Raw genomic sequence first — 24,496 nt, forward strand, 5'->3', positions numbered from 1 at the left:
TGAGAAAAGAAGAAGTCAGGCGGCCACCTGGAAAATGAGGATGAAGAAAAGAAGAAGTCAGGCGTCCACCTGGAGAATGAGGATAAGGAAAAGAAGAAGTCAGGCGTCCACCTGGAGAATGAGGATAAGGAAAAGAAGTCAGGCGTCCACCTGGAGAATGAGGATAAAGAAATTGAAGAAGTCAGGCGTCCACCTGGAGAATGAGGATGAGAATTGAAGAAGTCAGGCGTCCACCTGGAGAATGAGGATAAGAATTGAAGAAGTCAGGCGTCCACCTGGAGAATGAGGATGAAGAATTAAAGAAGTCAGGCGTCCACCTGGAGAATGAGGATGAGAAAAGAAGAAGTCAGGCGTCCACCTGGAAAATGAGGATGAAGAAAAGAAGAAGTCAGGCGTCCACCTGGAGAATGAGGATAAGGAAAAGAAGAAGTCAGGCGTCCACCTGGAGAATGAGGATAAAGAAATTGAAGAAGTCAGGCGTCCACCTGGAGAATGAGGATAAAGAAATTGAAGAAGTCAGGCCTCCACCTGGAGAATGAGGATAAAGAAATTGAAGAAGTCAGGCGTCCACCTGGAGAATGAGGATGAGAAAAGAAGAAGTCAGGCGTCCACCTGGAGAATGAGGATGAGAAAAGAAGAAGTCAGGCGTCCACCTGGAGAATGAGGATAAAGAAATTGAAGAAGTCAGGCGTCCACCTGGAGAATGAGGATGAAGAATTGAAGAAGTCAGGCGTCCACCTGGAGAATGAGGATGAGAAAATAAGAAGTCAGGCGTCCACCTGGAGAATGAGGATGAGAATTAAAGCAATCAAGGCACCCACCTGAAGAACGAGGGAATACAATTGAAGTGTTGAAATCAAAAGCCCGCTCATATGATAAAGGAGCACACTTAGAATCAATAAAGCAGAGGAGTCCAACAGAATCCCCAGCAAGAAACAACAAGAGTTCCAAAAGAAAATACGATACACAATGAAAAGGAATACGGAATAAGCCAAATGCCCAAGAGTCACCAAGATATCAAGACAACCAGAAACGCAAGGGTATGATCTAGATAAGATTTTTATAATTCCTGTACCATAATCTAGTTTTTGTATTACCTTTGAAGTAAGGTGTAATAAGGAGGTCAGCAAGCAGTAAAAACAGCACGAAGCAGCAGTAACATCAGAGTCCCACGGTAGTCCCAGCTACCCAAAATTCCCGAACTACATTGACCTGATTCCTTTATAGCCAAGGATATGTAGGAAACCTTTGAAGCAGAGGTTCGGTCAAATCTTTCTAAAAATGCTTCCCACGGAGTATTCCAACGGGCGAAAATCGCTCGTATACGCTCACTTTATCTTTGCACGAAAACTCTTCGAGTTTCCGCACAAAGAGGGGCAGCTGTGAGCACGTGATTTTTGCCTTACGAAAAACTACTCCAAAATAAATCAAAAAATAAAATAAATTTCTTTTACTGTGTAATTTTTGAATTTGCGTGGTGTTAAATACTTGTGTTATGTCCGTAAGTGTTTACATTATCATAATAAAGTGAAAAAATAAAATAAAATACATATTGCATGCATATAGGATTTAATGATACATTTAAAAGATAATTTAAATAAAATCACAAAAATATGCGATAGTTCCATTTTAAATATTCCACTGTGTGATTGATGTTTTGTCTATGTGTTAAATAATTGTTATAAAATAATTAATATATTTTGCGAATTTAAAATTTTTTTACAATTAAAATTAGAAATTTAAATTAGAAAAAAATAAAAAAAAATGTATATATATGCAAAATCGGACCTGGATTAAAATCTAGGCCCAAATGAGTTAATTCCCCCCCACAGCCCAATCCAACATCCCCCTGTCCGGTCCAATTCGAACAAGACTAAACGACGTCGCATGAGGTACTTCAAATCTGAGCCGTTGATTCATTGCAATCAAACGGTCCAGTTCAGCCCGTGCATAAATAAAACGACGACGTTTAGGGAAACTAGATCTGAACCATTCATCCATTTTGATCCCACGGTCTTAAAATACTCACTCAAACCCGATCCATTTCAACCCCGGGTTGACCCTTTCCCCAACTTAACTTAAACGATGTCGTTTTGATAAGTGGATTGATCCTGGCCCTTCATCTTACTTGATCGGACGGATAGCATCAATCCACCCCACCCCTATATAAGTCTCAAGCCCTACCCCGGCCCCTAACTGAACACCCCCCCCCCCCCTCCTCTCACTGTTCATCATCTTCCTCAGACCCTCCCACCTAACCCTAGCCGCCCTAAGACCCCAAAGCCTGAAACCCGGCGGCATCAACGCCGTCGGTCACCAAAATAATACCCTAGGACCCCCTGAACATCCTCTACACGAATATGACCTTAGTTTCCTTCGAATCACGCCCCAACTCTTCGAATCTTAAATCGAAGGTTGGCCTGAAAACCTGATCTTCTCCGATGGCTTCCAAAATAACACCACAACTTCCCCTAGATACCTTCATCATGGATCTGTTAGTTGCATGGTTCGAATCATACTGGAACTACTCGAATCTTCATTTGAAGATTCGAGTACAACCTGACCTTATCCCAACCTACTTCAAACCCACACCAGTTACCCCCTGACCTCCCTCGTGCCTAGAATATCTTTGGTTTCCCTCGAATCTAACCAGAAATGAGTAAATCCCAAATCGAACTTTCAAGAACCCTAAAATACCAAACTTTTGGATTCTATCCAGATTGAATAAAGATTGAGGTTTAATCGACCTTAGTCGAAGTATTTTCAGTGGAAAATACTTCGACTAATGTCTGTTTGATTTCAAACAAAATCCAAATCCAAGTCGAGTTGAGTTCAGTTGAATTTAAAGGTTCAGAGGTACTTTTCTATTTCTGTTTGCATATTCTGTATGTATTTTTGTTTAATAACTTGTTAATTTTTTTATATATTTTTTGTTTTGATTAATTCTGTCATTTTGTCTCATGCCCGTCTATATGATCAAAATATGAAACTGTTTCTGTTGGTTGTGATTGTTCATAATGTAAGTAATCGACTCGATTAAGTTCGTCGATTAGTTATATTATGAATTTTCATTTATGATAATGCTAATAAAAACAGTCTGCTTCTATTGTTTTAGACTGATTATGGACAAATATTGTAAATAATCTATTGATTAATACTTGTCAATTAAATCATGTTTGTTTGCAAATCAGTGAGGCAAAATGAATGCTGTGTATATGTTGATTTCTGAAATCAGTAAGTTTCAGGGCATTGTCAGTATATTGACAATGCTCCTGTGTTTGTTTGATTTTGGTTCAAATTTGAAGTTCAGTTTGAATTATCATGCTGAACTCAGTGTAATATTGTTGTAATGTCAAGTTTGAATTCAAGTTTACAAAAGTTGGTCAAATACAATTGTGTTAGGAGGTTAATAGGATTGGTTATAGCTGTTTAATTCAGAAGGATAATCGATTCTGAACAATTTTTAAAATCTGTTTTTTTATCAGATTCTGATTTCCTTGAGGGCTGTAATTACAGAAGGATTTCAGTTCTATTTTAGAATGAAACAGTAGGGTAATGTGATAGTGTGCTTTCAATAATATGATAGTGGCTATAATTTAAGTAATAAAGGGGAACAAGGGATAATGGGGCTGCTGAAAAACAGGATAAATAGCACTTAGTTTTAAAATATTCAAAAGTAGTTTTAATGGAAAAACTTTCTGATTTTTAAAGGAGAAGAGGGTCCATCCAGCACTAAATTGTATAGGACCAGCCCTGTATAAATACAGGGAGCTGGACAGATTTTAGGAGATTAGAAGAGAGTTTAAGAGTTTTTTTAGAGAGGGAATTGGGACTGATTTAGGGCATTTTTCAGAAAAGAAAAAAATCAGTTTTCAGAGAGAGAGAAATCAGTTTTCAGACAGAAATTTTAGAGTTCAGTTTTCAGAGAGATTAGAACAAGGAAAATTGAGATCTTGGGTAGATTTTAAGAGGAGAAACAATCTGATTTAGAAAGGCAGTTTTTGGTTTTTTTCTTCAGGTTGTCTGTTTAAGAGAGGCTGATTTCTAAAACATTAGGAAATACACACAGAAATACATACACATTTGTGAAAAACAGAAAGAAAGAAATGTGAAATAGGAATCTGAAACAGGAAGAGGAAAGAAACTGAAATCTGAAATGTTATCTTTCTAGAATCTGTCCGTTGTTTGCTTGTGAATATAGTTCAGTTCAAATCTGAAATTTTTCTCAAATCTCTGTCGCTGTTCATCTGGGTTAACGGGTCTTGTTCAGACTTGCTGTGTTATTGGTATATTCTGTTGATTTTGTTACTGCTGATACTGCTGAAATTTACTCCTTCTACCTTCATTTTCAGGTACTTATCTTTTAAATTCTATGTTGGAAAGAGATTCAACATGACAAATAAACAAAGTTTGAATTGTAATACTGTCTTCTATTCATTTGAGTTCTTTAGTTAAAAATTTCAGCTTTGATTTCATGCTGGTAGTGAATTCGAATCGATGGCTACAAGTTAATTGTATTATTTTTGAAATTCATATAAAACTTTGTAATAATGTTATCCATGTCAAATTTCAGTAGTTTAGTTATCTATGAGTTGTGTAAATAGGAAGCAGGGCAGAAAGTTGGCTTTATTTACATTTTTTGCGGTATTGTTAGAAAGGTATAGCATAATATGGAAACATCAAGGAAAATATGCTACCAGTTTATTTTGTTAGTTAATTAATTGTTGTTTAAAGCTAGATGATGATTGGTTGCAATTAGCTATCTTTTGGCATAACATTGGTTGTGTTCATAATCTATAGTTGAAAGACGAGTTAGTATAATCCGTTATGTTTATGATGTCAAATATGGTAAGTAATATTGTATGCAATATCATTTTATTAAATCAGTTAGACTTGTTCTCTTTCTTAATAATAAAAAGGGTTAGGAACTTATACGATGCGAAAGCTAATGGTTGTAATAATTCATATAGATTTAGAATCAAATGGGTTTGATTACATATATAACTCAATCATAGGCATAATTAATTGAGTTAATTTCGCCTATTGGATCAAAACAAGTATATAAGGGTATGATACAAATTGCAAAACTTTATATCAATGGTAATTAGAATAGAACTTGCACTAATTAATAATAATAAAAGTTTTTTTTTGAAAATATTCTTTCCTTTATAATTCATTTTCAGTTTTATATACAATTCATTCTTTTGCATATATATGTTTTATAATTGTCAAAAATAGCATTAATCATATTTTTATCCTTTCACTGAGAGTTTGAATAGTTTTGGGATGAACATAATTAATACTCAGAAATTATAATCAACGGGCAACATTCAATAAATTGTGAATTCTTTTTCAAGAATTAAAGGGTATCTTAAATGAAGATTTCTCATAATGTAATAAACAATTTGTGGAAAAATCCCTAATATCATTACAAATATTTTGCGCAATTAGGGATACGTTCGCGTACCCTGATTATATTTTTTAAAGCAAAAATTCGGACTATGCGTACGCGCAATTTCGAGCGAATATTTAATAAAAGGATTTTTTTTTTAAAGGCGTTAAATTAATTTCATAAAAACCCGCAATGTGCGGTTCAATATTTAAGAAAAACAAATATTCTTGATTCAACACAATCTCGAAAAATGATTGCTTAATAAATATTATCAAAAGTTATTGTGTACACGTACGCGTGACACAAGTCCGCATTTTTATAACACGAATATACGTACGCGTAATTCGATTCAAGGAAGGGTCCTTAATCACAATAAGTAAAAGCGATAGAAAAATCACGTAACAGAACATATTTAATAAAATCAAGATAATTAAGCCAATAATAAAAACAGTTAAGCGACCGTACTAGAACAACGGAATTCGGAAATGCCTAACACCTTCTTCCGGATTAACAGAATTCCTTACTCAGGATTTCTGGTTCGCAGAATAATAAACAGAGTCATATTCTCCTCGATTCAGGGATTAAAATTGGTGACTTGGGACACCTTAAAATTCCCAGGTGGCGACTCTGAAATCATTAAATAAATCCCGTTTCGACTGTCCTTTAATTGGAGAAAACTCCCCACGCGCCCCGCGGGTGCGGAAAAAGGAGGTGCGACAAGATGCATCAAGGACGAGGATGGTAGGATACTGGTGGAAGATGCCCAGATTAAGAGGAGATGACAAACTTACTTCCACAGACTCCTGAATGAAAAAAGGGATCGGGATATTGTGCTAGGCGAATTGGAGCATTTCGTGAGTCACCGGGACTTCGGGCACTGTAGCGTATCAAGGTTGAGGAGGTCGTGGGGGATATGCGTAGGATGAGTAGGGGAAGAGCAACCGGACCAGACGAGATTCCAGTGGAATTTTGGAAGGGTGTAGGGAGAGCAGGTTTAGAGTGGTTGACTGGGCTGTTTAATGTTACTTTCAAGGCAAAGAGGATGCCAGACGAGTGGAGGTGGAGTACGGTGGTCCCATTGTACAAGAACAAAGGTGATATCCAGAGTTGTAATAATTATAGGGGTATCAAATTACTGAGTCATACCATGAAAGTATGGGAGAGGGTCGTTGAAGCAAGGGTGAGGATGACAGTGTCTATATCAGACAACCAGTTCGGGTTCATGCCGGGTCGTTCAACCACAGAAGCTATACACCTTGTTAGGAGGTTGGTGGAACTGTACAGAGAGAGAAAGAAGGATCTGCACATGGTGTTTATTGACTTGGAGAAAGCGTATGACAAGGTTCCTAGAGAAGTTCTATGGAGATGCTTGGAGGCAAAAGGTGTGTCGATTCCCTATATTATGGCGATTAGGGACATGTATGATGGGGCTAAGACTCGGGTTAGGACGGTAAGAGGCGACTCTGAGCACTTTCTGGTTGAAATGGGGTTACACCAAGGCTCTGTGCTCAGTCCATTCTTATTCGCCCAGGTGATGGATGCGTTAACAAACCATATACAGGGGGGAGGTGCCATGGTGCATGCTATTTGCCGTCACGAACCGGTGTTAACGAGAGACTGGAAGTTTGGAGACATACTCTTGAGTCTAAAGGTTTCAAGCTGAGTAGAACGAAGACGGAATACTTGGAGTGTATTTTCAGCACTGAGCCGGGGGAAGTGGGCGTGGATGTGAGGCTTGAATCACAGGTTATCCCAAGTAGAGGAAGCTTCAAGTACCTTGGGTCAACTATCCATGGGGGAGGGGAGATTGATGAAGATGTCACACACCGTATTGGGGTAGGATGGATGAAGTGGAGGTTAGCATCCGGAGTTTTGTGTGACAAAAGAGTGCCAACAATACTCAAAGGTAAGTTCTATAAAGCGGTGGTTAGACCGGCCATGATGTATGGGGCGGAGTGTTGGCCTGTTAAGATCTCACATATCCAAAAGATGAAAGTAGCTGAAATGAGAATGTTGAGGTGGATGTGCGGGCACACCAAGATGGACAAGATTAGAAATGATGATATTCGGGAGAAGGTGCACGTGGCTCCCACTGATGACAAGATGCGAGAAGCGCGGCTCAGATGGTTCGGGCATGTAATGAGGAGAAGCCCAGATGCTCCAGTGAGGAGGTGTGAGCAGCTGGTTGTGGAGGGCACAAGAAGAGGTAGAGGGCGGCCTAAGAAGTATTGGGGAGAAGTGATCAGGCAGGATATGGCGAGACTTCAGATTTCCGAGGACATGACACTTGATAGAAATTTGTGGAGGTCGAGTATTACAGTTGTAGGCTAGGAGCTAGTTGAGTCTTGCGTTACTTTGTTCCATTGTGAGCCTAGTCTGGTAAGGTTTTAATCGAAAATTACTAGGGGCATTGTCGTGTCTTAATATTTCCTCTTTTCGGTGCTAGATCTATTTACTAGCCATCATTTCTGCCTTGTATTTTTCTTATGCATTTTAGGTTCCTATTTTTCCTATGATCTCTATGGTGAAACTAATATTCTCCCCTTTTGTTTTTCTTGTTTTTCTTATTATCTTGAGCCGAGGGTCTTTCGGAAACAGCCTCTCTACCCCTTTGGGGTAGGGGTAAGGTCTGCGTACATACTACCTTCCCCAGACTCCACTTGTGGGATTTTCCTGGGTTGTTGTTGTTGTTGTATTTTCAATTTTCAATTTTTCTTTTTCCTTTTCAAATTAATTTAAAACCTAAATTAACTCTTAAACTAAATTAATTTACCAAATTAAGCTAATTACTCATCATAGTATTTACAAATATTGATTAACTCCTAAATTAAAAGAAGAACTACAAAATTTAAAATTAAAAAGGTTAAAAATGCAAAGTGTGTCATTTTTGTGATTTTTTATTTTTATAAAACAACTAATTTACTAATTAACCTACAAATGTAAAAATAAATCCTAAATGCAAATGCAGAGTATTTTTATATTTTCATGAGTTAAATAAAAATTAATCATGCACAGAAAATGTAAATAATTAAGAAAATTCTTTAAAAATTCCTAAAATGGCAAATAATTAAAAGAAAAATCTATTTCCTTGGGATTCTGTAGGAGTATTTCATATAGGGCAAAAATCAAGTGCTCACAGTAGCAAACCCTGGTGTCTAGTGATCACCATAAGCATGTTATTATGATCATTGGGATTTGTCCAGAAATCCTGATGATCACTATAAACATCACCACGATTTTTGACCAGAAACCATGACGATCACTTTAAGAACCTGGGGATTGCCAGAAGCGTACTGTCAAATTCTAACACGGAGACTATTTTTCCAAGACTTTTGTTAATGGGGTCAAAATCTAAATGGTGGCACCTCATAGATTCTATTTGTGTAAATCACCCTTGCAGGAAGTTAAAGGGGTTTAATCTTAAATGACCTGCCAAGTCATATATCTGGTCTGGTACTTGAAAGAGCTATTCCAGCTGCATACTCTGTAAGAAACAAATTATTCGTTAGATGAACTTATTGTGACCAAAAAAGATATGTGACATTACTAGATAATTTTATTAATTTGAGTGACCATTTAAGGAATTAACTTAGAAGATTCTTATATAATTCTTCAAATAAGAGGGTTTGTCGGAAAAACATTTTTTAAAATAATTTTTTTTTTTAAAAAAAGAGAAAGAATCTCCTCGTCATTGGGTTGTCAGCATTATTTAAGGTTGATGAAAATGAGCTAGTAAATGTATGACTCAGTATACAGTCAAGTGAAATTGGATTAACTCCTTTCAGATGGATATCAACGTTCCTTAATTTGCTCAAAGAGATAAGTGTATAACCAAATGACTTGCAAAGATTTTAATTTCTTTCTATTTTCGCATCATATATATTGTAGATAAACCAAAGGCTGAGCTGAGACTAAACTGATTAGATTGCTTTGGCGGCAAGAAATATAGTCTTTCTTTTTTTCTTTTTAAAACATAGTCAATCACGTATCAACATTATATACTATGACTTAAATCAAGATTTATTAAAAACACTTAACCGCGGATTATGTCACAATGGCCAATTAACAAGCTACAATGCAACGTTTATACATTAAGTACTATTGAAAGACGCGGGTCAGATAGTTTCTATGAAATTGCAATATTAATTTCCATTAAATTACCTTTGATGATTATAATTTAGGGTGGTGGAAATGGTCAATAAACACTGTTTGCCTATATATTTTCCTTGTCTCATTAATTTCCTTCACAAATAGTCTGATTTAAAGCAACTCTAATCCAACATCTCCTAATTAATTGTCCTAGATCTCGCTTTGGTGTATATCAAGACAAGAATCTCCAGTAATAGAAAGGAGGTAAGCTTCTTTGCTTCTTAATTATTTAACTTCTTGATGCTTTTCAGAATTTAACTATAGGAATTAAGCATACATCGGTTTTCTGCTAAAATGTCATGTATATTGAAATCAACTACCGTCGTACATAGCCTTTTTTTTTTTAAAGTAGCGTTGGCAATAGGCCTTCCAACAATAACAATAACATATCTAGTGTATTCCCACAAGTGAAATCTAGAGAGGGTTGTGTGTACGCAGATGTTGCTCTTACCTTATGTGAAGTAGAGATGTTTTGTAAAAATTGCACGGGGCACCCTATTTGGTCGCCCCCGTTTAACCTATATCCATTTTTTTAAAAACTTTTAATTTGTACCCACTTTTTAAATAACTTCAGCCCCCTTTCTCCTCCTCCTTCATTTTCTCCTTCTTTCTTCTGCTGTTGTTGGTGCAGATTATTTCTTATTCGTTTTGTCTCAATTAATATTCTTTCAACTGACCTAATAATGCAAAAAAATTTAACTGTTTGCTATTACAAAGCGTCCCAGAATGACCTAATATCTTTTTGAACCTTTGTATTGAAAAAGTTATAGCAAATTATGATAGTCTAGTCATACTTTCCATTTTCAATTACTCATAATGAGAGAAGAGGGAGCTTGAATTGTCCATATAGTACATGATTGTTGAATCAAAGTAAATTTTTATGTAATATTTGTAAACAGAAAGTTATTTTAATTGAAACAATTCACTTTCTTGCTTCCCAGAGCCTCTGAAATCTCCTAATATTGTGAAGAAATTCTTTTCTTTGAATGAAAGCCTCTAAATGTGTCTGAATCTTTTAATGTTTTAATGCTACACAAGCTTTCTTTTAATATTTTTTTTTGTTCAAACAGTTGTAATAGCAAATGATGGTGTCTGAGACGCTTTGTCTGCATTATTAGCCAAGTAAAATATTAGTACAAACAAAAATTTCAGCTCTAGAGCTGAAGTTCGATAGTTACAAAACAAAAACTTCAGCTCTAGAGCTGAAGCTTACAAACAAAAACTTCAGCTCTCAGTTACAAAACAAAAACTTCAGCTCTAGAGCTGAAAGCTTACAAACAAAAACTTCAGCTCTAAAGCTGAAGTTCGCCAATTACAAACAAAAACTTCAGCTCTTCGACAGTTACAAAACAAAAACTTTAGCTCTAGAGCTGAACTTCAGGCCCGGCTACTAGAATGCTGAAGTTTTGCGTAATTGTCTTTGCTACTTCAGCCTCATATGTTGAAGTTATGCGAAAAAGCGGGTACGCTTGCAATTTTTTTTTTGCAAAGCGGGCACAAGTTAAAACGTGACACAAAAAGCAGATATAGATGCAAATGCCCCAGATGTTTTTGATAGACCATCGGATCAAGAAAAGCATTTTCAAAACATGTTTGAAAAATACAAGAGTAAAATAGCTAAGATGATAATAATGAAGAAAAAAGTATTGACAACAAAATAATACGGCAATCGGCCTTCCAATTTGTGCATTTTTGTTTACAAGATACAATGTTGTAACACTGCCAATATCTTTTTCCTTAAATTTCTCTATTGGATAATATTTTCAAATTTCAGTTATCTTAATACCGAATTCTCATCTATTCTTGCCTTTTTTGCCCCAGGAATATTATTTTTGAAGAAACGGAAAAAAAAAAAGAGAAAACATATTTGCTGATAAGGAAAATGTCACATCCTTTCAACACCTTTGCTCTCAAGATGAAAGTACACTGCAGGGATTGTGAAAAGAAACTGAAAAACGAGCTGCAAAACATTAAGGGTGTTCGTTCAGTGGAAATTGATCAAAAACTTGGGAAAGTGATCATCTCAGGCAAAATAGACCCTGCAAAAATCCTAACTAAGCTTGAAAAGGTTGGGAGAGAAGCAGAATTCTGGTGCGAACAAGAACATCGTCGTAAAGATATTGTAACGCGGTCAAAAGTGATTGATCCACTAAATGATCCTGACATTATGGCACAACTAGAGCAATTTACTGACCCCAGTGATGAAATTGTAGAGGTGAACAAAACCATTAAGTTGATTTTCAAAGGGGAATCAAGAAATGGTGTCCCTAGTAACAAAATTGTGGAAATTACTACCACCACCAAAAATGTGAAAAAACATCAAGATCAAGTGCTTACACATAATCATGATTGTTCCCACAGTGGTGGTGGACTTTGTGCTGCTTCTTCATCATGTTGTGGTGGTCATTCTGCTGTAAGTCATAATCTTGATGGTTGTTGCCAATATGGTAATACTACTAGTTTGGGTCCTTGTGCACATGGTAGAAACTCATGTTATTACCATAGCAAATATGGTAATAATTGTGCACATAACAGAAACTCATGTTATAATTGTCATTGCCAATATGGTAATACTACTAGTTATGGTTCTTGTTATGCAAATAGCAATTCAGGGCCAATATGGTCAAATGATAATATTCCCTCGGCTCCACCTATGCCAGATGACTACAATTATAAGGCATCACCATCACCATCGCCACCATCATCAGCAACGCCTCAACCCTATTACAACATCTTAAGCGACGAGAATGTGAATAGCTGCACAATCCTATGATTTCCGCTTGTTTTATGTAATAAAAGAGAGTTATATGTAAATGTGTGTTGTGTGCCTGCGTGCATGTGTTGAGTTGTCCCACATCGGTAGGATTTGAGGTCCTTGGTTTCTTTATATGGTCTTGGGTAATCCTCACCTCATAAGCTAGCTTTTGGAGTTGAGTTAGGCCCAAGATTCATTTATCAATGTGTGTGTGACAGAGAGAGAGAGAATAAAAGTGGAGTAGTTCATGTATATAATTACTTTTGTGTAACTACTTAGTTTGTAATTTTTGCTCCTTGTGTAAATATTCACACTACATCTGCACCACTCTTAACAGTTGCTTTCTTTTTCTCTGTTTTTTCCCCTTCTTGTGTTTGCTCTAACAATGGTCACAGAACATTGATTTCCACGGAAACATTTTGTTAGTTTACCTCTCCTGCCAAATTTTTCAAGAGAATATAATTTTGGGCGCTATAGCTGTATGAACTCTCAAAGTTAATATGGAGACAATCAATATTTAAACATCATTAAGACCCTTTTTCTAGTTTCTAAACAACAAATTATAGCGTGGGGCATGTCCATCAACCTAAGAACTCGGAGAAATGGAGACAAGAAACAAATGGGAGGAGCCAAATACATAATAGATGCTACCCCAAAGTCAATCGTCTAGTCGAGATCTTCACTTACATCATAGTAAAGCAAAGCCGACAAACGCTCAGACTTCAGTAACATCTTCACATACTGGTTTGCTAGATTCTTAAGCTAAATGTTCCTACTCCAGTTTATATTTTTCCCATGGGCTACTGTACCACGTCTCTTATGTATAAATCACCTGGACCATGTTCTTAGTTCAATGTATATAGTAGTGGAACAACTTCCTTACATTTCGATTTTGTTGCATTTGGAGATTGTGTAAATGAAAAAAAAACGAGTTCTATAATTTTCGTAAGTAATATTTATACACGGAAAATAGGGACATAGAACCCATCTAACCTGTAGATCCAGCAAAGAGGGATCATCAGAGCCTTGCACAGCTGAAATAGCCATTTATATCAAGCTGGATACAAAAGCATCCTACATGGTCAGGTTGAGAGTGCTAATGCAAGAAGAAAAACAAGAAAGATAGTACATGAACGACGATTTACAAGCAATCAAGGTAAATACGGTTAAGTTGGAACTTGGCAGGATTAAAAATTTGCATGCTTTAGCTTAGCCAAGTACTCTAATGATACAAACAGGAGAGTATCGAGAAGCACATCCCTTATATTGGATTCCACCATCAGAGTGAATGTAGCTCTGCGACAGAATTTGGAGAAGGATGTTGCACGGGGACAGAGCCATCTTCATCCCGAGATTGTGTTAGTATGTCCTGTCCATGACAGAAAAGGCGACTTGTGATCATCACTCCGACTGAGCAATCACAGAAAAATTAATGGCAAAAAAATATTGGCATGAAAGCTATCCTACAAATACTGAATATGAAATAATTATCTATTAAAAGTCGGAACAATGTACATCTATAAATTGCAAAAAGAATCTTGCTGCACCACAAAAATTAGTGGTAATTTCAAATCCTTGGGAAACTTACAGCTTAAACTCAGACAAGTTAGACATGCATGGCAGATGAATCATTGTTTAACCACTATGATGGAAAAATAAGCAATACCTGTGCTTGTAATAGCTGATTAGGTTGTTGATCTTGTGCCAATGAATATGCCTGTGGTTGGGACATCCGGTAATATGGTTCCTTCAGATCAAGTTTTCCAGACGATGTTTGGAGCACATCTCCAACAGTAGCTATTCAAATTGATCAATGATATGTTAAATTCTTGAAGAAATCTATCAGCAAATTCGACTTCATGGGACAAAGAGACCAAGAAGATACGATACAACTGCTACAAACGATAACGATAAAGACCTACCAGACAATGTTAGATAAATTGTGTAACTTTGTGCCTTATGGGCAACAAGGCGAAGGCGGCCAGTTATCTCCTGTCCCGGCATGACATAAAGTGGCTGTGACAACACGCACCGAAGCTGATACCAGTGAGTTGTAGGTGCGCCAGGAGCCGTGGTCAGCCACCTCGGTACAGTGCTGCAGAAAGAAATGATGCAATTTACTGCAAAATAGCAACAAGTCCCACCGCCAAGGATGCAAGAATAACAAAAGTTTACCTTCCATTAAAAAGTACATCAAACCAGCAAGCCAGCCCATGAATTCTAGTGCTAGCAGAAGATGTAAATCTCAATGGGATGTCAATTTCATATAGATCTTCTTCCTGTAATATATATGTAGAAAAAGATCATTCACCCAGCAGTATGTTTCAAGAACTTCTGGCCAGAGACTGGTACAATGCAAGAATGTAGTTTGCTAAATGACCTGATTTTTCAACAAAACCATTGCCTCATATATGAGTAATTCCACCACGGATAATTTTTCCCTATCAAACTTGACTCCACAAATAGGAACTTTGTTCATTTTAAGAGACAAGAAAGCACGTATATAGTGGATACTGATCCGCAAAGTAGAAAGAACAGCTAATTTATGCATATTGCTTCCAATAACTTTGTATATCTGTTGATTATGCTTTTCTTATTTTGTGAAAAAAGTTTTTATTTTTATTAGAAAACTGTCTTAGATTCCTTAACATTGAATTGGGAGGATGCCCTTTACTCGTTGAGAAAAACATATAGTAAACAGTGTTATCAAAGGCGAAAAGCGCAAAGGTCTGTTGGGGCTTTAAGCACAAAGCGCAAATAAAGCGTGGGCTTTAATGAAGAAAGGCGCAAATGCAGAAAAACTGTAAATATGTATGCGTAGTCCGAGACTAATATCTAGAAGCATGAATACCAAATATATGGAAAAAGAAATTGAAGAAAATTTACGATAAAGTGAAATATTAATTGTTTAGTATCGCCTCTTCCGGATTACGCCCGTTAGTAAGGAAAAGTATGCCTTAGAGCCTTGCTGACAACACCTGAAGCGCCCGTTAAGCGAGGCCAAGCGCTCAACATGTTTTGAGCCTCGCTTCAGAACTTAAGCACGCTTTAAGCGCGCCTTTAATAAAACTGATAGTAAAAGCCTATAGAATAAAGGATGTTTCTATCAACTATGATCTACGAACAACCTACAGAATGAAATTTCTGATAATACCTTTATCGAAGTGAAGTTAATCACGTGAGATATTGCAGGAGCTACCAATAACCTCGGATCAAAAGCATCAACCACTGGCTGCAAAGAATATGAATATCCAAATTAAAGACAGAATAAATTACCTGTACTAACAACGTTTAAAGGGATGATGAGAAATCCAAGTATACCACAAACAGAGCCCTTCCTAAGAATTAAAGCTACAAGTATTTCATCACAATTCTTTCCAGCTAATGAGAATATCTACTGCATCTTATTACATTACTAATTATTGCATTTGAAAGAGTGTACAGTTATTTTATTCATGCAACTGGTATAGGACAGCTCGATCAAATTAAATTAGCCCCTTCTACCACACCTTGGTAATGAACTACAGCAATACCTCTCTCTAACACCTATTCTCAAGTTTAGGAAACTAAATACAAGACATTGGGGTGGGGGGAAGGGGTAGGTTCAGCACATACAACTATGACTTTGACTATGAAATTCAACTTGGATGCTGAAAGATGCTTCTTAATACAGTACATCAAATTAAGGACCATCAAAGTCCATCAATGATTAAGAAATTATTCGAGCATAAACTTGTTTATGTTCTCCCTTCTCTTTCTAAGAAATAAAAATTGTTCAATAATATAGGCATTTATGAAGCATTGTCTGAAATTCTGAAGGTTGAATTGTAAAATTTAAAAGTTTAGCATAGACTGCACATTCACAAATTTAAGTAACCAAACAACATTAAGACTGTGGACAACACGGGACTATGGAAGTAAACAACTAAGACTGTTTTAAATGCTTACTAAGTCAAAGTGAATAATTCGGAGGCTGAGTTAATAAATTCCTAATATGTATGAGATTGACCTGAGAAAAGTATCCTTCATATGCAGATCTCTGCAAGGGTGTCAAATCAACCCCAAAATAGCCCTGTTGCTGCCAAAAAATAGCCTGTATGACAAAGTTAAACTAAAATTAAACTCTTTTCACAATGAAACTGAATATAATCACTAATGTAAGATTCATCTCTATAAATAAAATAAAAAATAAGCCTTCAATTGAAATATTTTTACGGCACTAACACAGAAAAAAAATTAGACATTGAGATCTTTGTGAAAGGAACTCCTCTTCATATAGCACCCAACATCCTCTTCCAGAGGGGGAGAGACCCAGTTTAGAAAGAAAGTGTCATAGAGGAGATAGACCCAGAGAGCAAGAAGACAGTGATATCCAATGTACCTTGTTTGCAATTTCCATATACAAATATTCGTCGCTGAATGGTGCCACGTGTATTCTACAAAAATAAAGAGAAACATAAGCCGGAATTCGGACAATTAAGTCATATAACAAACCACAGAGCAAAAGGAAAAACTGAAAAGGTTACATGCTAGTTTATGTAGCACAAACTCAGGAGGGAATTGGGAGAAGTGCAAAATGTTTCTTTTAATAAAGAATTCGAAAGACATGTAAAAGCAATTGGAAAAGAAAGAATAAGCTTTTCAAGGAAGTTCGAAACACATGTAAAAGCAATTATAAAAAAAAGGATAAGGTCTTCTTTTCGGAGATTGGATTTGGGGGAGAGGCAGGTTGGATAACTGAATAGTATGACTATAAAACATAAAAACAGTGAGCAGCTGCATTGAAACATATTCGTGGACACCAAACTGAGAATTAAGCTTGAAAGCTCGGCTCAAGTAAAAAAAGGAGAATAAAGTAGACAACTGAGCTTCCCACGTTTTGCAAGTCAATGTTAGTTATATCATTGTACCCGACCTCCTAAATGATTCACAGAGGAGCAAGCTGATAGCTTGAGCTGGAAAAAAATAGTCTATGATACAAAAATCTATTAAAAGATAATGTGTCAAATGCCTGGTGGTAAAAAGGTAAAGCGCCAGATTTGGGAAACAAGAGTAAGACACAAATAACCCCATAAGCAAACTACTTATCAAAAAGAAAAAAGAAAAAGAACCTCATAACCAAACTATTAACTTCCTGAATGATTTGACAAGACAAGACTCCTCAGAATCAACTGTTGAGTGTTGAAAGAAAGAAAATTACCTTCCTACTGTAGGAAACATTTTTCCATTTGGAAGTAGAAATCGATCTCTTGCAATCACATAAGACTCTAGCATTCTTTCATTAACTAACAAAGTACCTGCAAAGTAAATTCAACGTATCACACACCCAGCAGGTTTAAACCTGTTTCATTTGGATAATCTAATCACAGGATTGTGGTTGGTTTGGATTCTAAGATAACATGCTTCGCCATAATTTCAAAGATTAATACCTTGAAATCTCTTCAGGATTCACGAAAATATAAGGGAATATTCTTTTATAACGAAAAATAAAAAAGGAAAACTTAATAGCACTCATAATACAAATAAAGCAAAAGTGACCATGTATAAGAGACTTTCAAGCAGGTTTAAACCTGTTTCATTCGGATAATTTAATCACTGGATTGTGGTCAGTTTGGATTTTGAGATAACATGCCAGCCATATTTTTAATTTAAAAGTTTAAAACCTTGAACTCTCTTCAAGAAAATACAAAAAGGACGTTTTTTATAATGAAAAATGTAATAAGTAAACTTAATAACACTCATAACACAAGGAAAGCAAAGCGTTTATTGTCACCAACAGATATGTGATAGTCCCTTCTTTTTTTCTTAGTATTTCTTTTTTCTTTTGAGTTGGGGAAGGGAGGATGGGATGGGGGATGTTGGGCGAATATTTCACTACTATTTTACAGGAAATGAACAAAACATCCTCTTCTCAAGTCGTATATAACTTTAGCGACAGATATTCCGATGATTAAGAAAATTAATAAGTCTAAGTTTAAAAGCAAAAGCATGCAATTCAGGATACTAAATATAATCAATTGATGGGTAAAGGCTACGAAAAGAGCACTATTATACACGGAAGAGTTTCTAATTTCTGAAGGGCAAACTGCAAGAATATATCGTTTCAGTTAGTTATCAAATTCTGTTGCATGAATCTGCAGAAGCATAATACTATAAAGGACATCATTTCATAGTCATTTCATATGCATCTGCTTTTTGCCGCTTGAAACTTTGAGCAAAATTTTATTTCTCAAGCAGAGAAAAGGACTAGCATATACAAGGACAGAAGTCGCTTAGAAACAGGGGTGTATCTCAGAAGAACCCAATGAACAAATACTGAACAATGAGAACTCAAAAACGAATTTGGCTGCAGCCGAAAATGCAGTAGAAGTATTAAAATCAGTTTTCAACAAGCAAACTAGCAACGTAACACATTTCCATGGTGTATGTGTTCATCTTCATGAGAGTAGTAGAATTGTTCCTTGCACATAGGCACAACTTAATTCTCCCTGATCTTTTGTTTTCATAACATGTGCATAAGCAGTTATTGAAGATGCTGCTGTCGTGTTTTAGTATATTCTCCAGCTTTATGGTAGAGGCACTTGAAACATGTAATACCTACAAGTTTCTTAAATTCCTTTCTCAAATAACCAATCAAATATTTTATACATATCCATACTAATGTTCAAAAAAACTTTAGCTGTCAACCAGGGGATTCACTACATTTTTTAACAAAACATGCAGCATTGTCAAAGTATGCCCTCACATAACTCTGTCACATAAGCTTCATACTCCGTCAAAATAGATAAGCTTACCCATTGGCTCAGAGATTAAGATATCGGCTTTCACAGGTAACTCTACTTCTTCAACCTTTCCTTTGATTACCTAATCATTCATTGAAAAGAGAAATCCAATAAACAAGGAGCAACCTTAGCAGCCAAGATACAGAAGGAATATATTGCAAGACTCTTTTGAAAGTCACCAGAATGAGGAAATGTATACTTACTGTAATTCTCTCACTCAACGATGGGTTTCCTGCAATAAGCTTTTTAGCATATTCGGCCATTTCAGATGCCTCTATGGCATAAACATGTTTTGCACCAGCCTGAGAGGGTTTTTGTCGAAGGAGAGGAGGGACGGAAGAAAAAAATACGATGTACAAATATCAGTGGAAGTCACTAAGCTATGGTTCATATCATTCAATGAAACCACATAAACCTAATTGGTACAAAAAGATAACCTGAGCTGCAAATAATGACAAAATACCACTACCAGCTCCAACATCAACCACCACACGACCAAGAAAGTCAGCACGGTTCTCAATTACAGCAGCGTAATAGGTTCCTGCAAGTTTCATATTTACCATGTCAACCTTCCCATTATTGGATTTAGAATGTTGAGCTCCTTCATGCAAAAGGGCAACAGTTTGCAAAACATTCCAGGGAAAAGGGAGTGTGTAAGCCTCTCATGAAACTAGACGAGCCTCGGTGAGAAATAAGTACGCATTTGGGTAATATTTGAGCTGAAGCTGAAAGAAGAATATTTTTCAGGTGAAGTTAAAAGAAGTTTGTGCATGTTGAAGTTGGTGCTTTGACATGAACTTCACTTGGAAAACAGTTTGTGAAAGTTAAGATTTGATAAACTATACTTGACTAACACCTTCAGATACTAATTCAACATTTTATTTGAATATCAATTGATATTTCACTTGAAACACAAAACACCATGGCCAAACAGGCTTAAATAGCCCCAGGTCATGGCACAGAAAAGACCAAAGTTCAGAACATTACCTGTCCTTACAAAATCCTGCAACATATTTTGCTGATGCAATAGTTGCCCGTAGTAATGAAAATACATTTTAGCAGAAGATGCCTCTATTTTGTCATCAAATTTACTTTTCGAAGTTGATACTACTCCATTTGGCAGAGGAGACCCTGAAAGAAAGACTTGCAGAAGTTACAATTATTATTATTCTCCTTTTCTGGATAAGGTACAATTATTCGTGGCAGCATTGTTTATCAAGTTTAGATTCAGAATTCCAGGCCTAGTGCTGCTCGCGGAATGAATCATGAGTTCAATATCTTAAGACTCATCGCGCAGTATTTAGCTCCACAGAGTAGCTGAAACATCCAGACAAAAAATAAAAAAATATATGTTCTTAGATGCAGCAATGTAGAAGCTCACTCATGCACCAAAATGGGCAACTAACACACTACATTCTAAGTTTTTGACAAGAAATGTATTGCTTTCTTTATCAGTAAGGCGTTACTGTTTTGTATATTTCAAAACTAAGAAAGGATAAACATTGATCACATGTAAAAGACTATGTATATGCAGATTCCTTAACTTCCTATTAAGCTAAACAGACCCACCATTTAACTTTTTCGGGTAAAAGTTATGACTCAAACTAATTTCCTCGAGTAGGACAAATTAAAGGAAAGTGACACCCAAATTCAAGAAAATATCAACAATGGGTGGACTACCAATACTAAGATCGTGTGGATAATAGACAATGATGATAACACTAATGCTAACAAATTAAATGGATTATAATGCCTCTGATAAAATGTCAAAAGAGTGACTAATAGTCTATCTAATTCATTCAATACATCTAAATTCTCAATAATATCTCAAAAATAAATCTCAATAAAATCTTCATTCTGCTAACAAGTGACCTCGTGTAGTGTAAAAGAAATTACAATAACTTATTTTCTTCTGGGAAAAATAAAAAGCAACAGAAAAGATGAACTGCAGTTATAAATGAAGAGCAGTTAAAGCATAAGTTCTTTCAACAACAGTTCAACAGTAAGTTGGTCAAACATTGCTTTTTTAAATAACACCTCAATAGTAAGTTGGTCAAATGTTCACAACTTAGTATCCACAGTCAAAGCTTATCATACAGAAAATAAGAATGCAATTAAAGCTTATCACATAGAAATGGATAAGGTAATTAGAAAAAAATCTCCTTCTAAAGCACACTCACTAACTATCCTTGAAGTACTCAATATATATCTATCTTACTCCACATTTATCAAGAACCGAAACTGCATCAAGTAGCAGATAGTACTTTAACCACCCAAAAAAAAGACACAAACAGAGAGAGAGACAGAGAGAGAGAGAGTCATTACTAGCATCTCAGACATAATCAAGAGCTATTAGAGCAAATAATGAAAAGAGTGTGACTGTACTCCACAAGATGTACCGATTAACTTTTAAGAGTAATATCAGACATGTCAAAACAGACCTTGAACAACCACTTCTGTCTTCCATTGCTCAAATGCACAATGGAAGGCCCTACTTTCCTCCTCGTTTTTAAACTGAATGGAGATTCCCCTGGAATAGGCTTTCTGATTCAAAAGACCAAAGTCAATGCCACAGGACATTAATATGACGGCAACAAACTACACAATTGTAACTCCAATGAAAATATAAATGAGTTGCACCTTTAACTTTCTCCATAACAAGACAAGTTGAAGTTATAACAGTAAAATGTACACATATACTCCCTCTGTTTCATATTAAATGAGGTATTTTCCTTTTTAGTTTGTTCCAAAACAAATGACACATTTCTAAATTTGGAAATAATTCAACTTTAAACTCTTTCATTTTACCCATTTACCCTTAATGAGAAGCTTTTATAGCCACACAAATGTCATGGCCCCACAAACTTTTTACCCCTTAAACTTTTAAAACCACAAGTTTCTAAAGTCTTCTTCTTTTTCTTAAACTCCGTGCCGAGTCAAACAACCTCATTTAATATGAAACGGAGGGAGTATTTACATACTGACACTCGTTTTCAAAATTAAGATTGACATCAATATTATGATTGACACAAGTGTGCGCTGTTTCATGTTTTCAACTATACGCAGAGTTGGACTTAAAGGAGCATGAAGCCGGTAAACCTTTAGCGGACGACTACTAATACGACTCCAATCATGCTAGCTAATATTTATGCCAATCAACCAAGAAATTAGTGCGAACAGGTATCTCTAAAAATACATATGCAGCATTCAACAATGACAATTGTCATATCCATAAATGGTATAATATCTCCAGAAATCCTCCTCGTGTGAACAGGACTTAAAAGCATTCTAGATTAGTAGCAGCTTGAAGACAACTAGTCTGTCCAAACATCAATATTGTATGCTATCAACAGGTACCTCCTTATTGGCTTCAGAAGCTTCAGATATGCACAGAGACTCTGCAGGTCCTAGCTTGAATAACTGGAAATACAAAAGCAGAACCAAAAGTAAGATAATGCCCCTATTCAAGCGCAGGCAGCAGACAAGTTCCTGAGGAAAATCAGTAAAAATATCATCTTTTCTGTCTTCTCCTCCATTTGTTCAATTTTCTGCTAAGCCAATCACAGATCATGTAATCACATGTCATTCTCTTTTGTTGCTAGAGAACATGAGAGAAAATGTTACATGATATGATAGCCAGTGGCTCTCCGCCACTATACTAAAAGAGGTTCAAATGAATCCCCTTGGCCGGAAAATTATGCTCCGTATATAGGTAAATATTCTTTTTTATATGTGTATATATTAATTGTTGAATGCCCTAAACATAAAAGAGCACACTTTTTTAACTCCATTGATGAAACTCCTGCCTCCGCCACTAATGATAGCCCGAAGAAACTAACAAAAAATGCAGGCACTCTCACATGTAACTAAAAGAATATGGGTTGAGAGTAGTAAAAATTTAATTTTTAACTAATAAAGTTAAATTGCTTGGATTGGTGTAAACACTGGGTGCGAGTAAGTACTTACCAAGTACTCCTGTATCCATTACAAATACATAAGTGTGGACTTAAGAACAAATATAAATTTAATATAAAAACAACTTCAACTATTTATAGCACAGCGAGTCCAACTATGTAACTAAAAACTAAATTCACATTTGATTAGTAAAAAAAATGCATAAAACATGAAAACCAAAATAATACCAAATTAATCATAATTTTTTACTATCTCATAACACGCGAATTTCAGTTTACACACGAAAATAAGATGTAAATTTAAATACATGCCTGTGAAGCTCGAAGATTGAACGCAATGTCGGCACTTGATTCAGGCTCCAGACAAAATCGGAGCTCCTGAACTCCAGAACGCGACCCGAACCGAGCAAAAACCGGTTCTGATTTACAAAGCGAAGTGTCTGATGAAGAAGCTGAAACCTCCGCAATCGATAAAACCTCAAATGGACTCTCTTTCTGCTTAGAAACCTCCATTAACGCCAAATTTTCAAATTATTGTCTAATTATGAATTATATTATGATTATATTGTTCATAGGAAAAAGTAAAGTAGGGTTTTTCTGAGTGAAGAGTGTGAAAGCTGTTGGAGTGGGAAGTGAAGTGGAGTGTTAAAAGAGGCGCTAATGAGATTCTGCTTCTTTATATACATGGAGGAGAGTGAAAGTATATAAAGGTTTTTGGTGATTTAGTGTGGACGGTGACAGGGGGAATATTGTACAACTGGTGATCTTTAAATAATTATTGAGACGTATGATTTGACTTCTAGAACCATTTGACGTCAGCTATATATCTATCTATCTATATTATATTAAAAGTAGGAATGTCTTTAGTAAAATGTCGTTCGTCTTTTTTACCTTTTAAAAATAAAATTTATATTGTACAAGATCATCATTTTAGTCATTTTCCTAATATTTAGGACATGAAAATTAATGTATGGTTTACTTATAAATCTTTCCTTATTTAGTTGTGTAAAAAGTCCTAATTTATAAAATTTAAAAACCAGTTTATATTTATATTATAGAATTTGTTTTCCTTTAGAGTATGTAACAAAACTATAAATAAATGCAACCAGTTTCACGAATAAACGATCAAATGGCCTCAATTTAAAACACTTGAACATATGAATGTTGATCTATGAAGAATGCTTTCAATTTTAAGCCTAATACATTTCCATGTTATAGTTAAAACTACTTTTCTACTAAAACAATATTTTTTCCATTTGTCAACCTTTTAGTATAATATTTAAAAACTACCCTCAATAAATACAATAACTAAATAAGAAAACATTTAAGAATATAAGAGAGAAAAGTAGTTGCTAAGAGTCAAAAACACTAATAATTCTACAAACACAAATATTGAAAAATAAATTATAATTTTTATCTTTTAAAAATATATCAAAAGCACGAAATCCTTTGGCGAAATATCGTTCATCCGTTTTACCTTAAAAAATTACTGAAAAATAGTTAT

At 35.7% G+C, this 24,496-nt stretch overlaps 2 protein-coding genes across 2 annotated transcripts; one reads left to right on the plus strand and one right to left on the minus strand.

Moving 5' to 3' along the window:
- The first annotated feature begins 9,617 nt into the window (after nt 1–9,617).
- LOC107786694 (uncharacterized) lies at nt 9,618–12,449 on the plus strand. Its single transcript, XM_016608215.2, has 2 exons — nt 9,618–9,745; nt 11,363–12,449. The coding sequence occupies exon 2, from the start codon at nt 11,424–11,426 to the stop codon at nt 12,312–12,314; it is 891 nt and encodes a 296-aa protein (XP_016463701.1). The 5' UTR covers nt 9,618–9,745; nt 11,363–11,423; the 3' UTR covers nt 12,315–12,449.
- Nucleotides 12,450–13,308: 859 nt separating this feature from the next.
- On the minus strand, nt 13,309–23,671 carry LOC107786682 (putative histone-arginine methyltransferase 1.3). Its single transcript, XM_016608201.2, has 15 exons — nt 23,305–23,671; nt 22,436–22,498; nt 21,520–21,622; nt 20,066–20,209; nt 19,516–19,619; nt 19,282–19,380; nt 19,091–19,160; nt 17,497–17,593; nt 16,678–16,732; nt 16,306–16,389; nt 15,451–15,528; nt 14,472–14,575; nt 14,219–14,391; nt 13,963–14,093; nt 13,309–13,665 (listed from the first exon to the last, which is right to left on the minus strand). Exons 1-15 carry the CDS (start codon nt 23,503–23,505, stop codon nt 13,576–13,578), a joined length of 1,596 nt encoding a protein of 531 aa, XP_016463687.1. The 5' UTR covers nt 23,506–23,671; the 3' UTR covers nt 13,309–13,575.
- Between the last annotated feature and the right edge of the window lie 825 nt (nt 23,672–24,496).

This window comes from Nicotiana tabacum, chromosome 11, assembly GCF_000715075.1.
Source record: "Nicotiana tabacum cultivar K326 chromosome 11, ASM71507v2, whole genome shotgun sequence".
Classification (NCBI taxonomy): Eukaryota; Viridiplantae; Streptophyta; class Magnoliopsida; order Solanales; family Solanaceae; genus Nicotiana; species Nicotiana tabacum.

Coding starts and splice junctions, on each gene's coding strand:
- LOC107786694 (XM_016608215.2), top strand. CDS start 11,424: ATGTCACATCCTTTCAACACCTTTGCTCTCAAGATGAAAGTACACTGC.
- LOC107786682 (XM_016608201.2), bottom strand. CDS start 23,505: ATGGAGGTTTCTAAGCAGAAAGAGAGTCCATTTGAGGTTTTATCGATT. Junction 19,620..20,065: donor GCAGGATTTTGTAAGGACAG/GTAATGTTCTGA, acceptor TGAAACTTGCAG/GAACCTATTACGCTGCTGTA. Junction 16,390..16,677: donor ATATGGAAATTGCAAACAAG/GTACATTGGATA, acceptor TTTGTCATACAG/GCTATTTTTTGGCAGCAACA.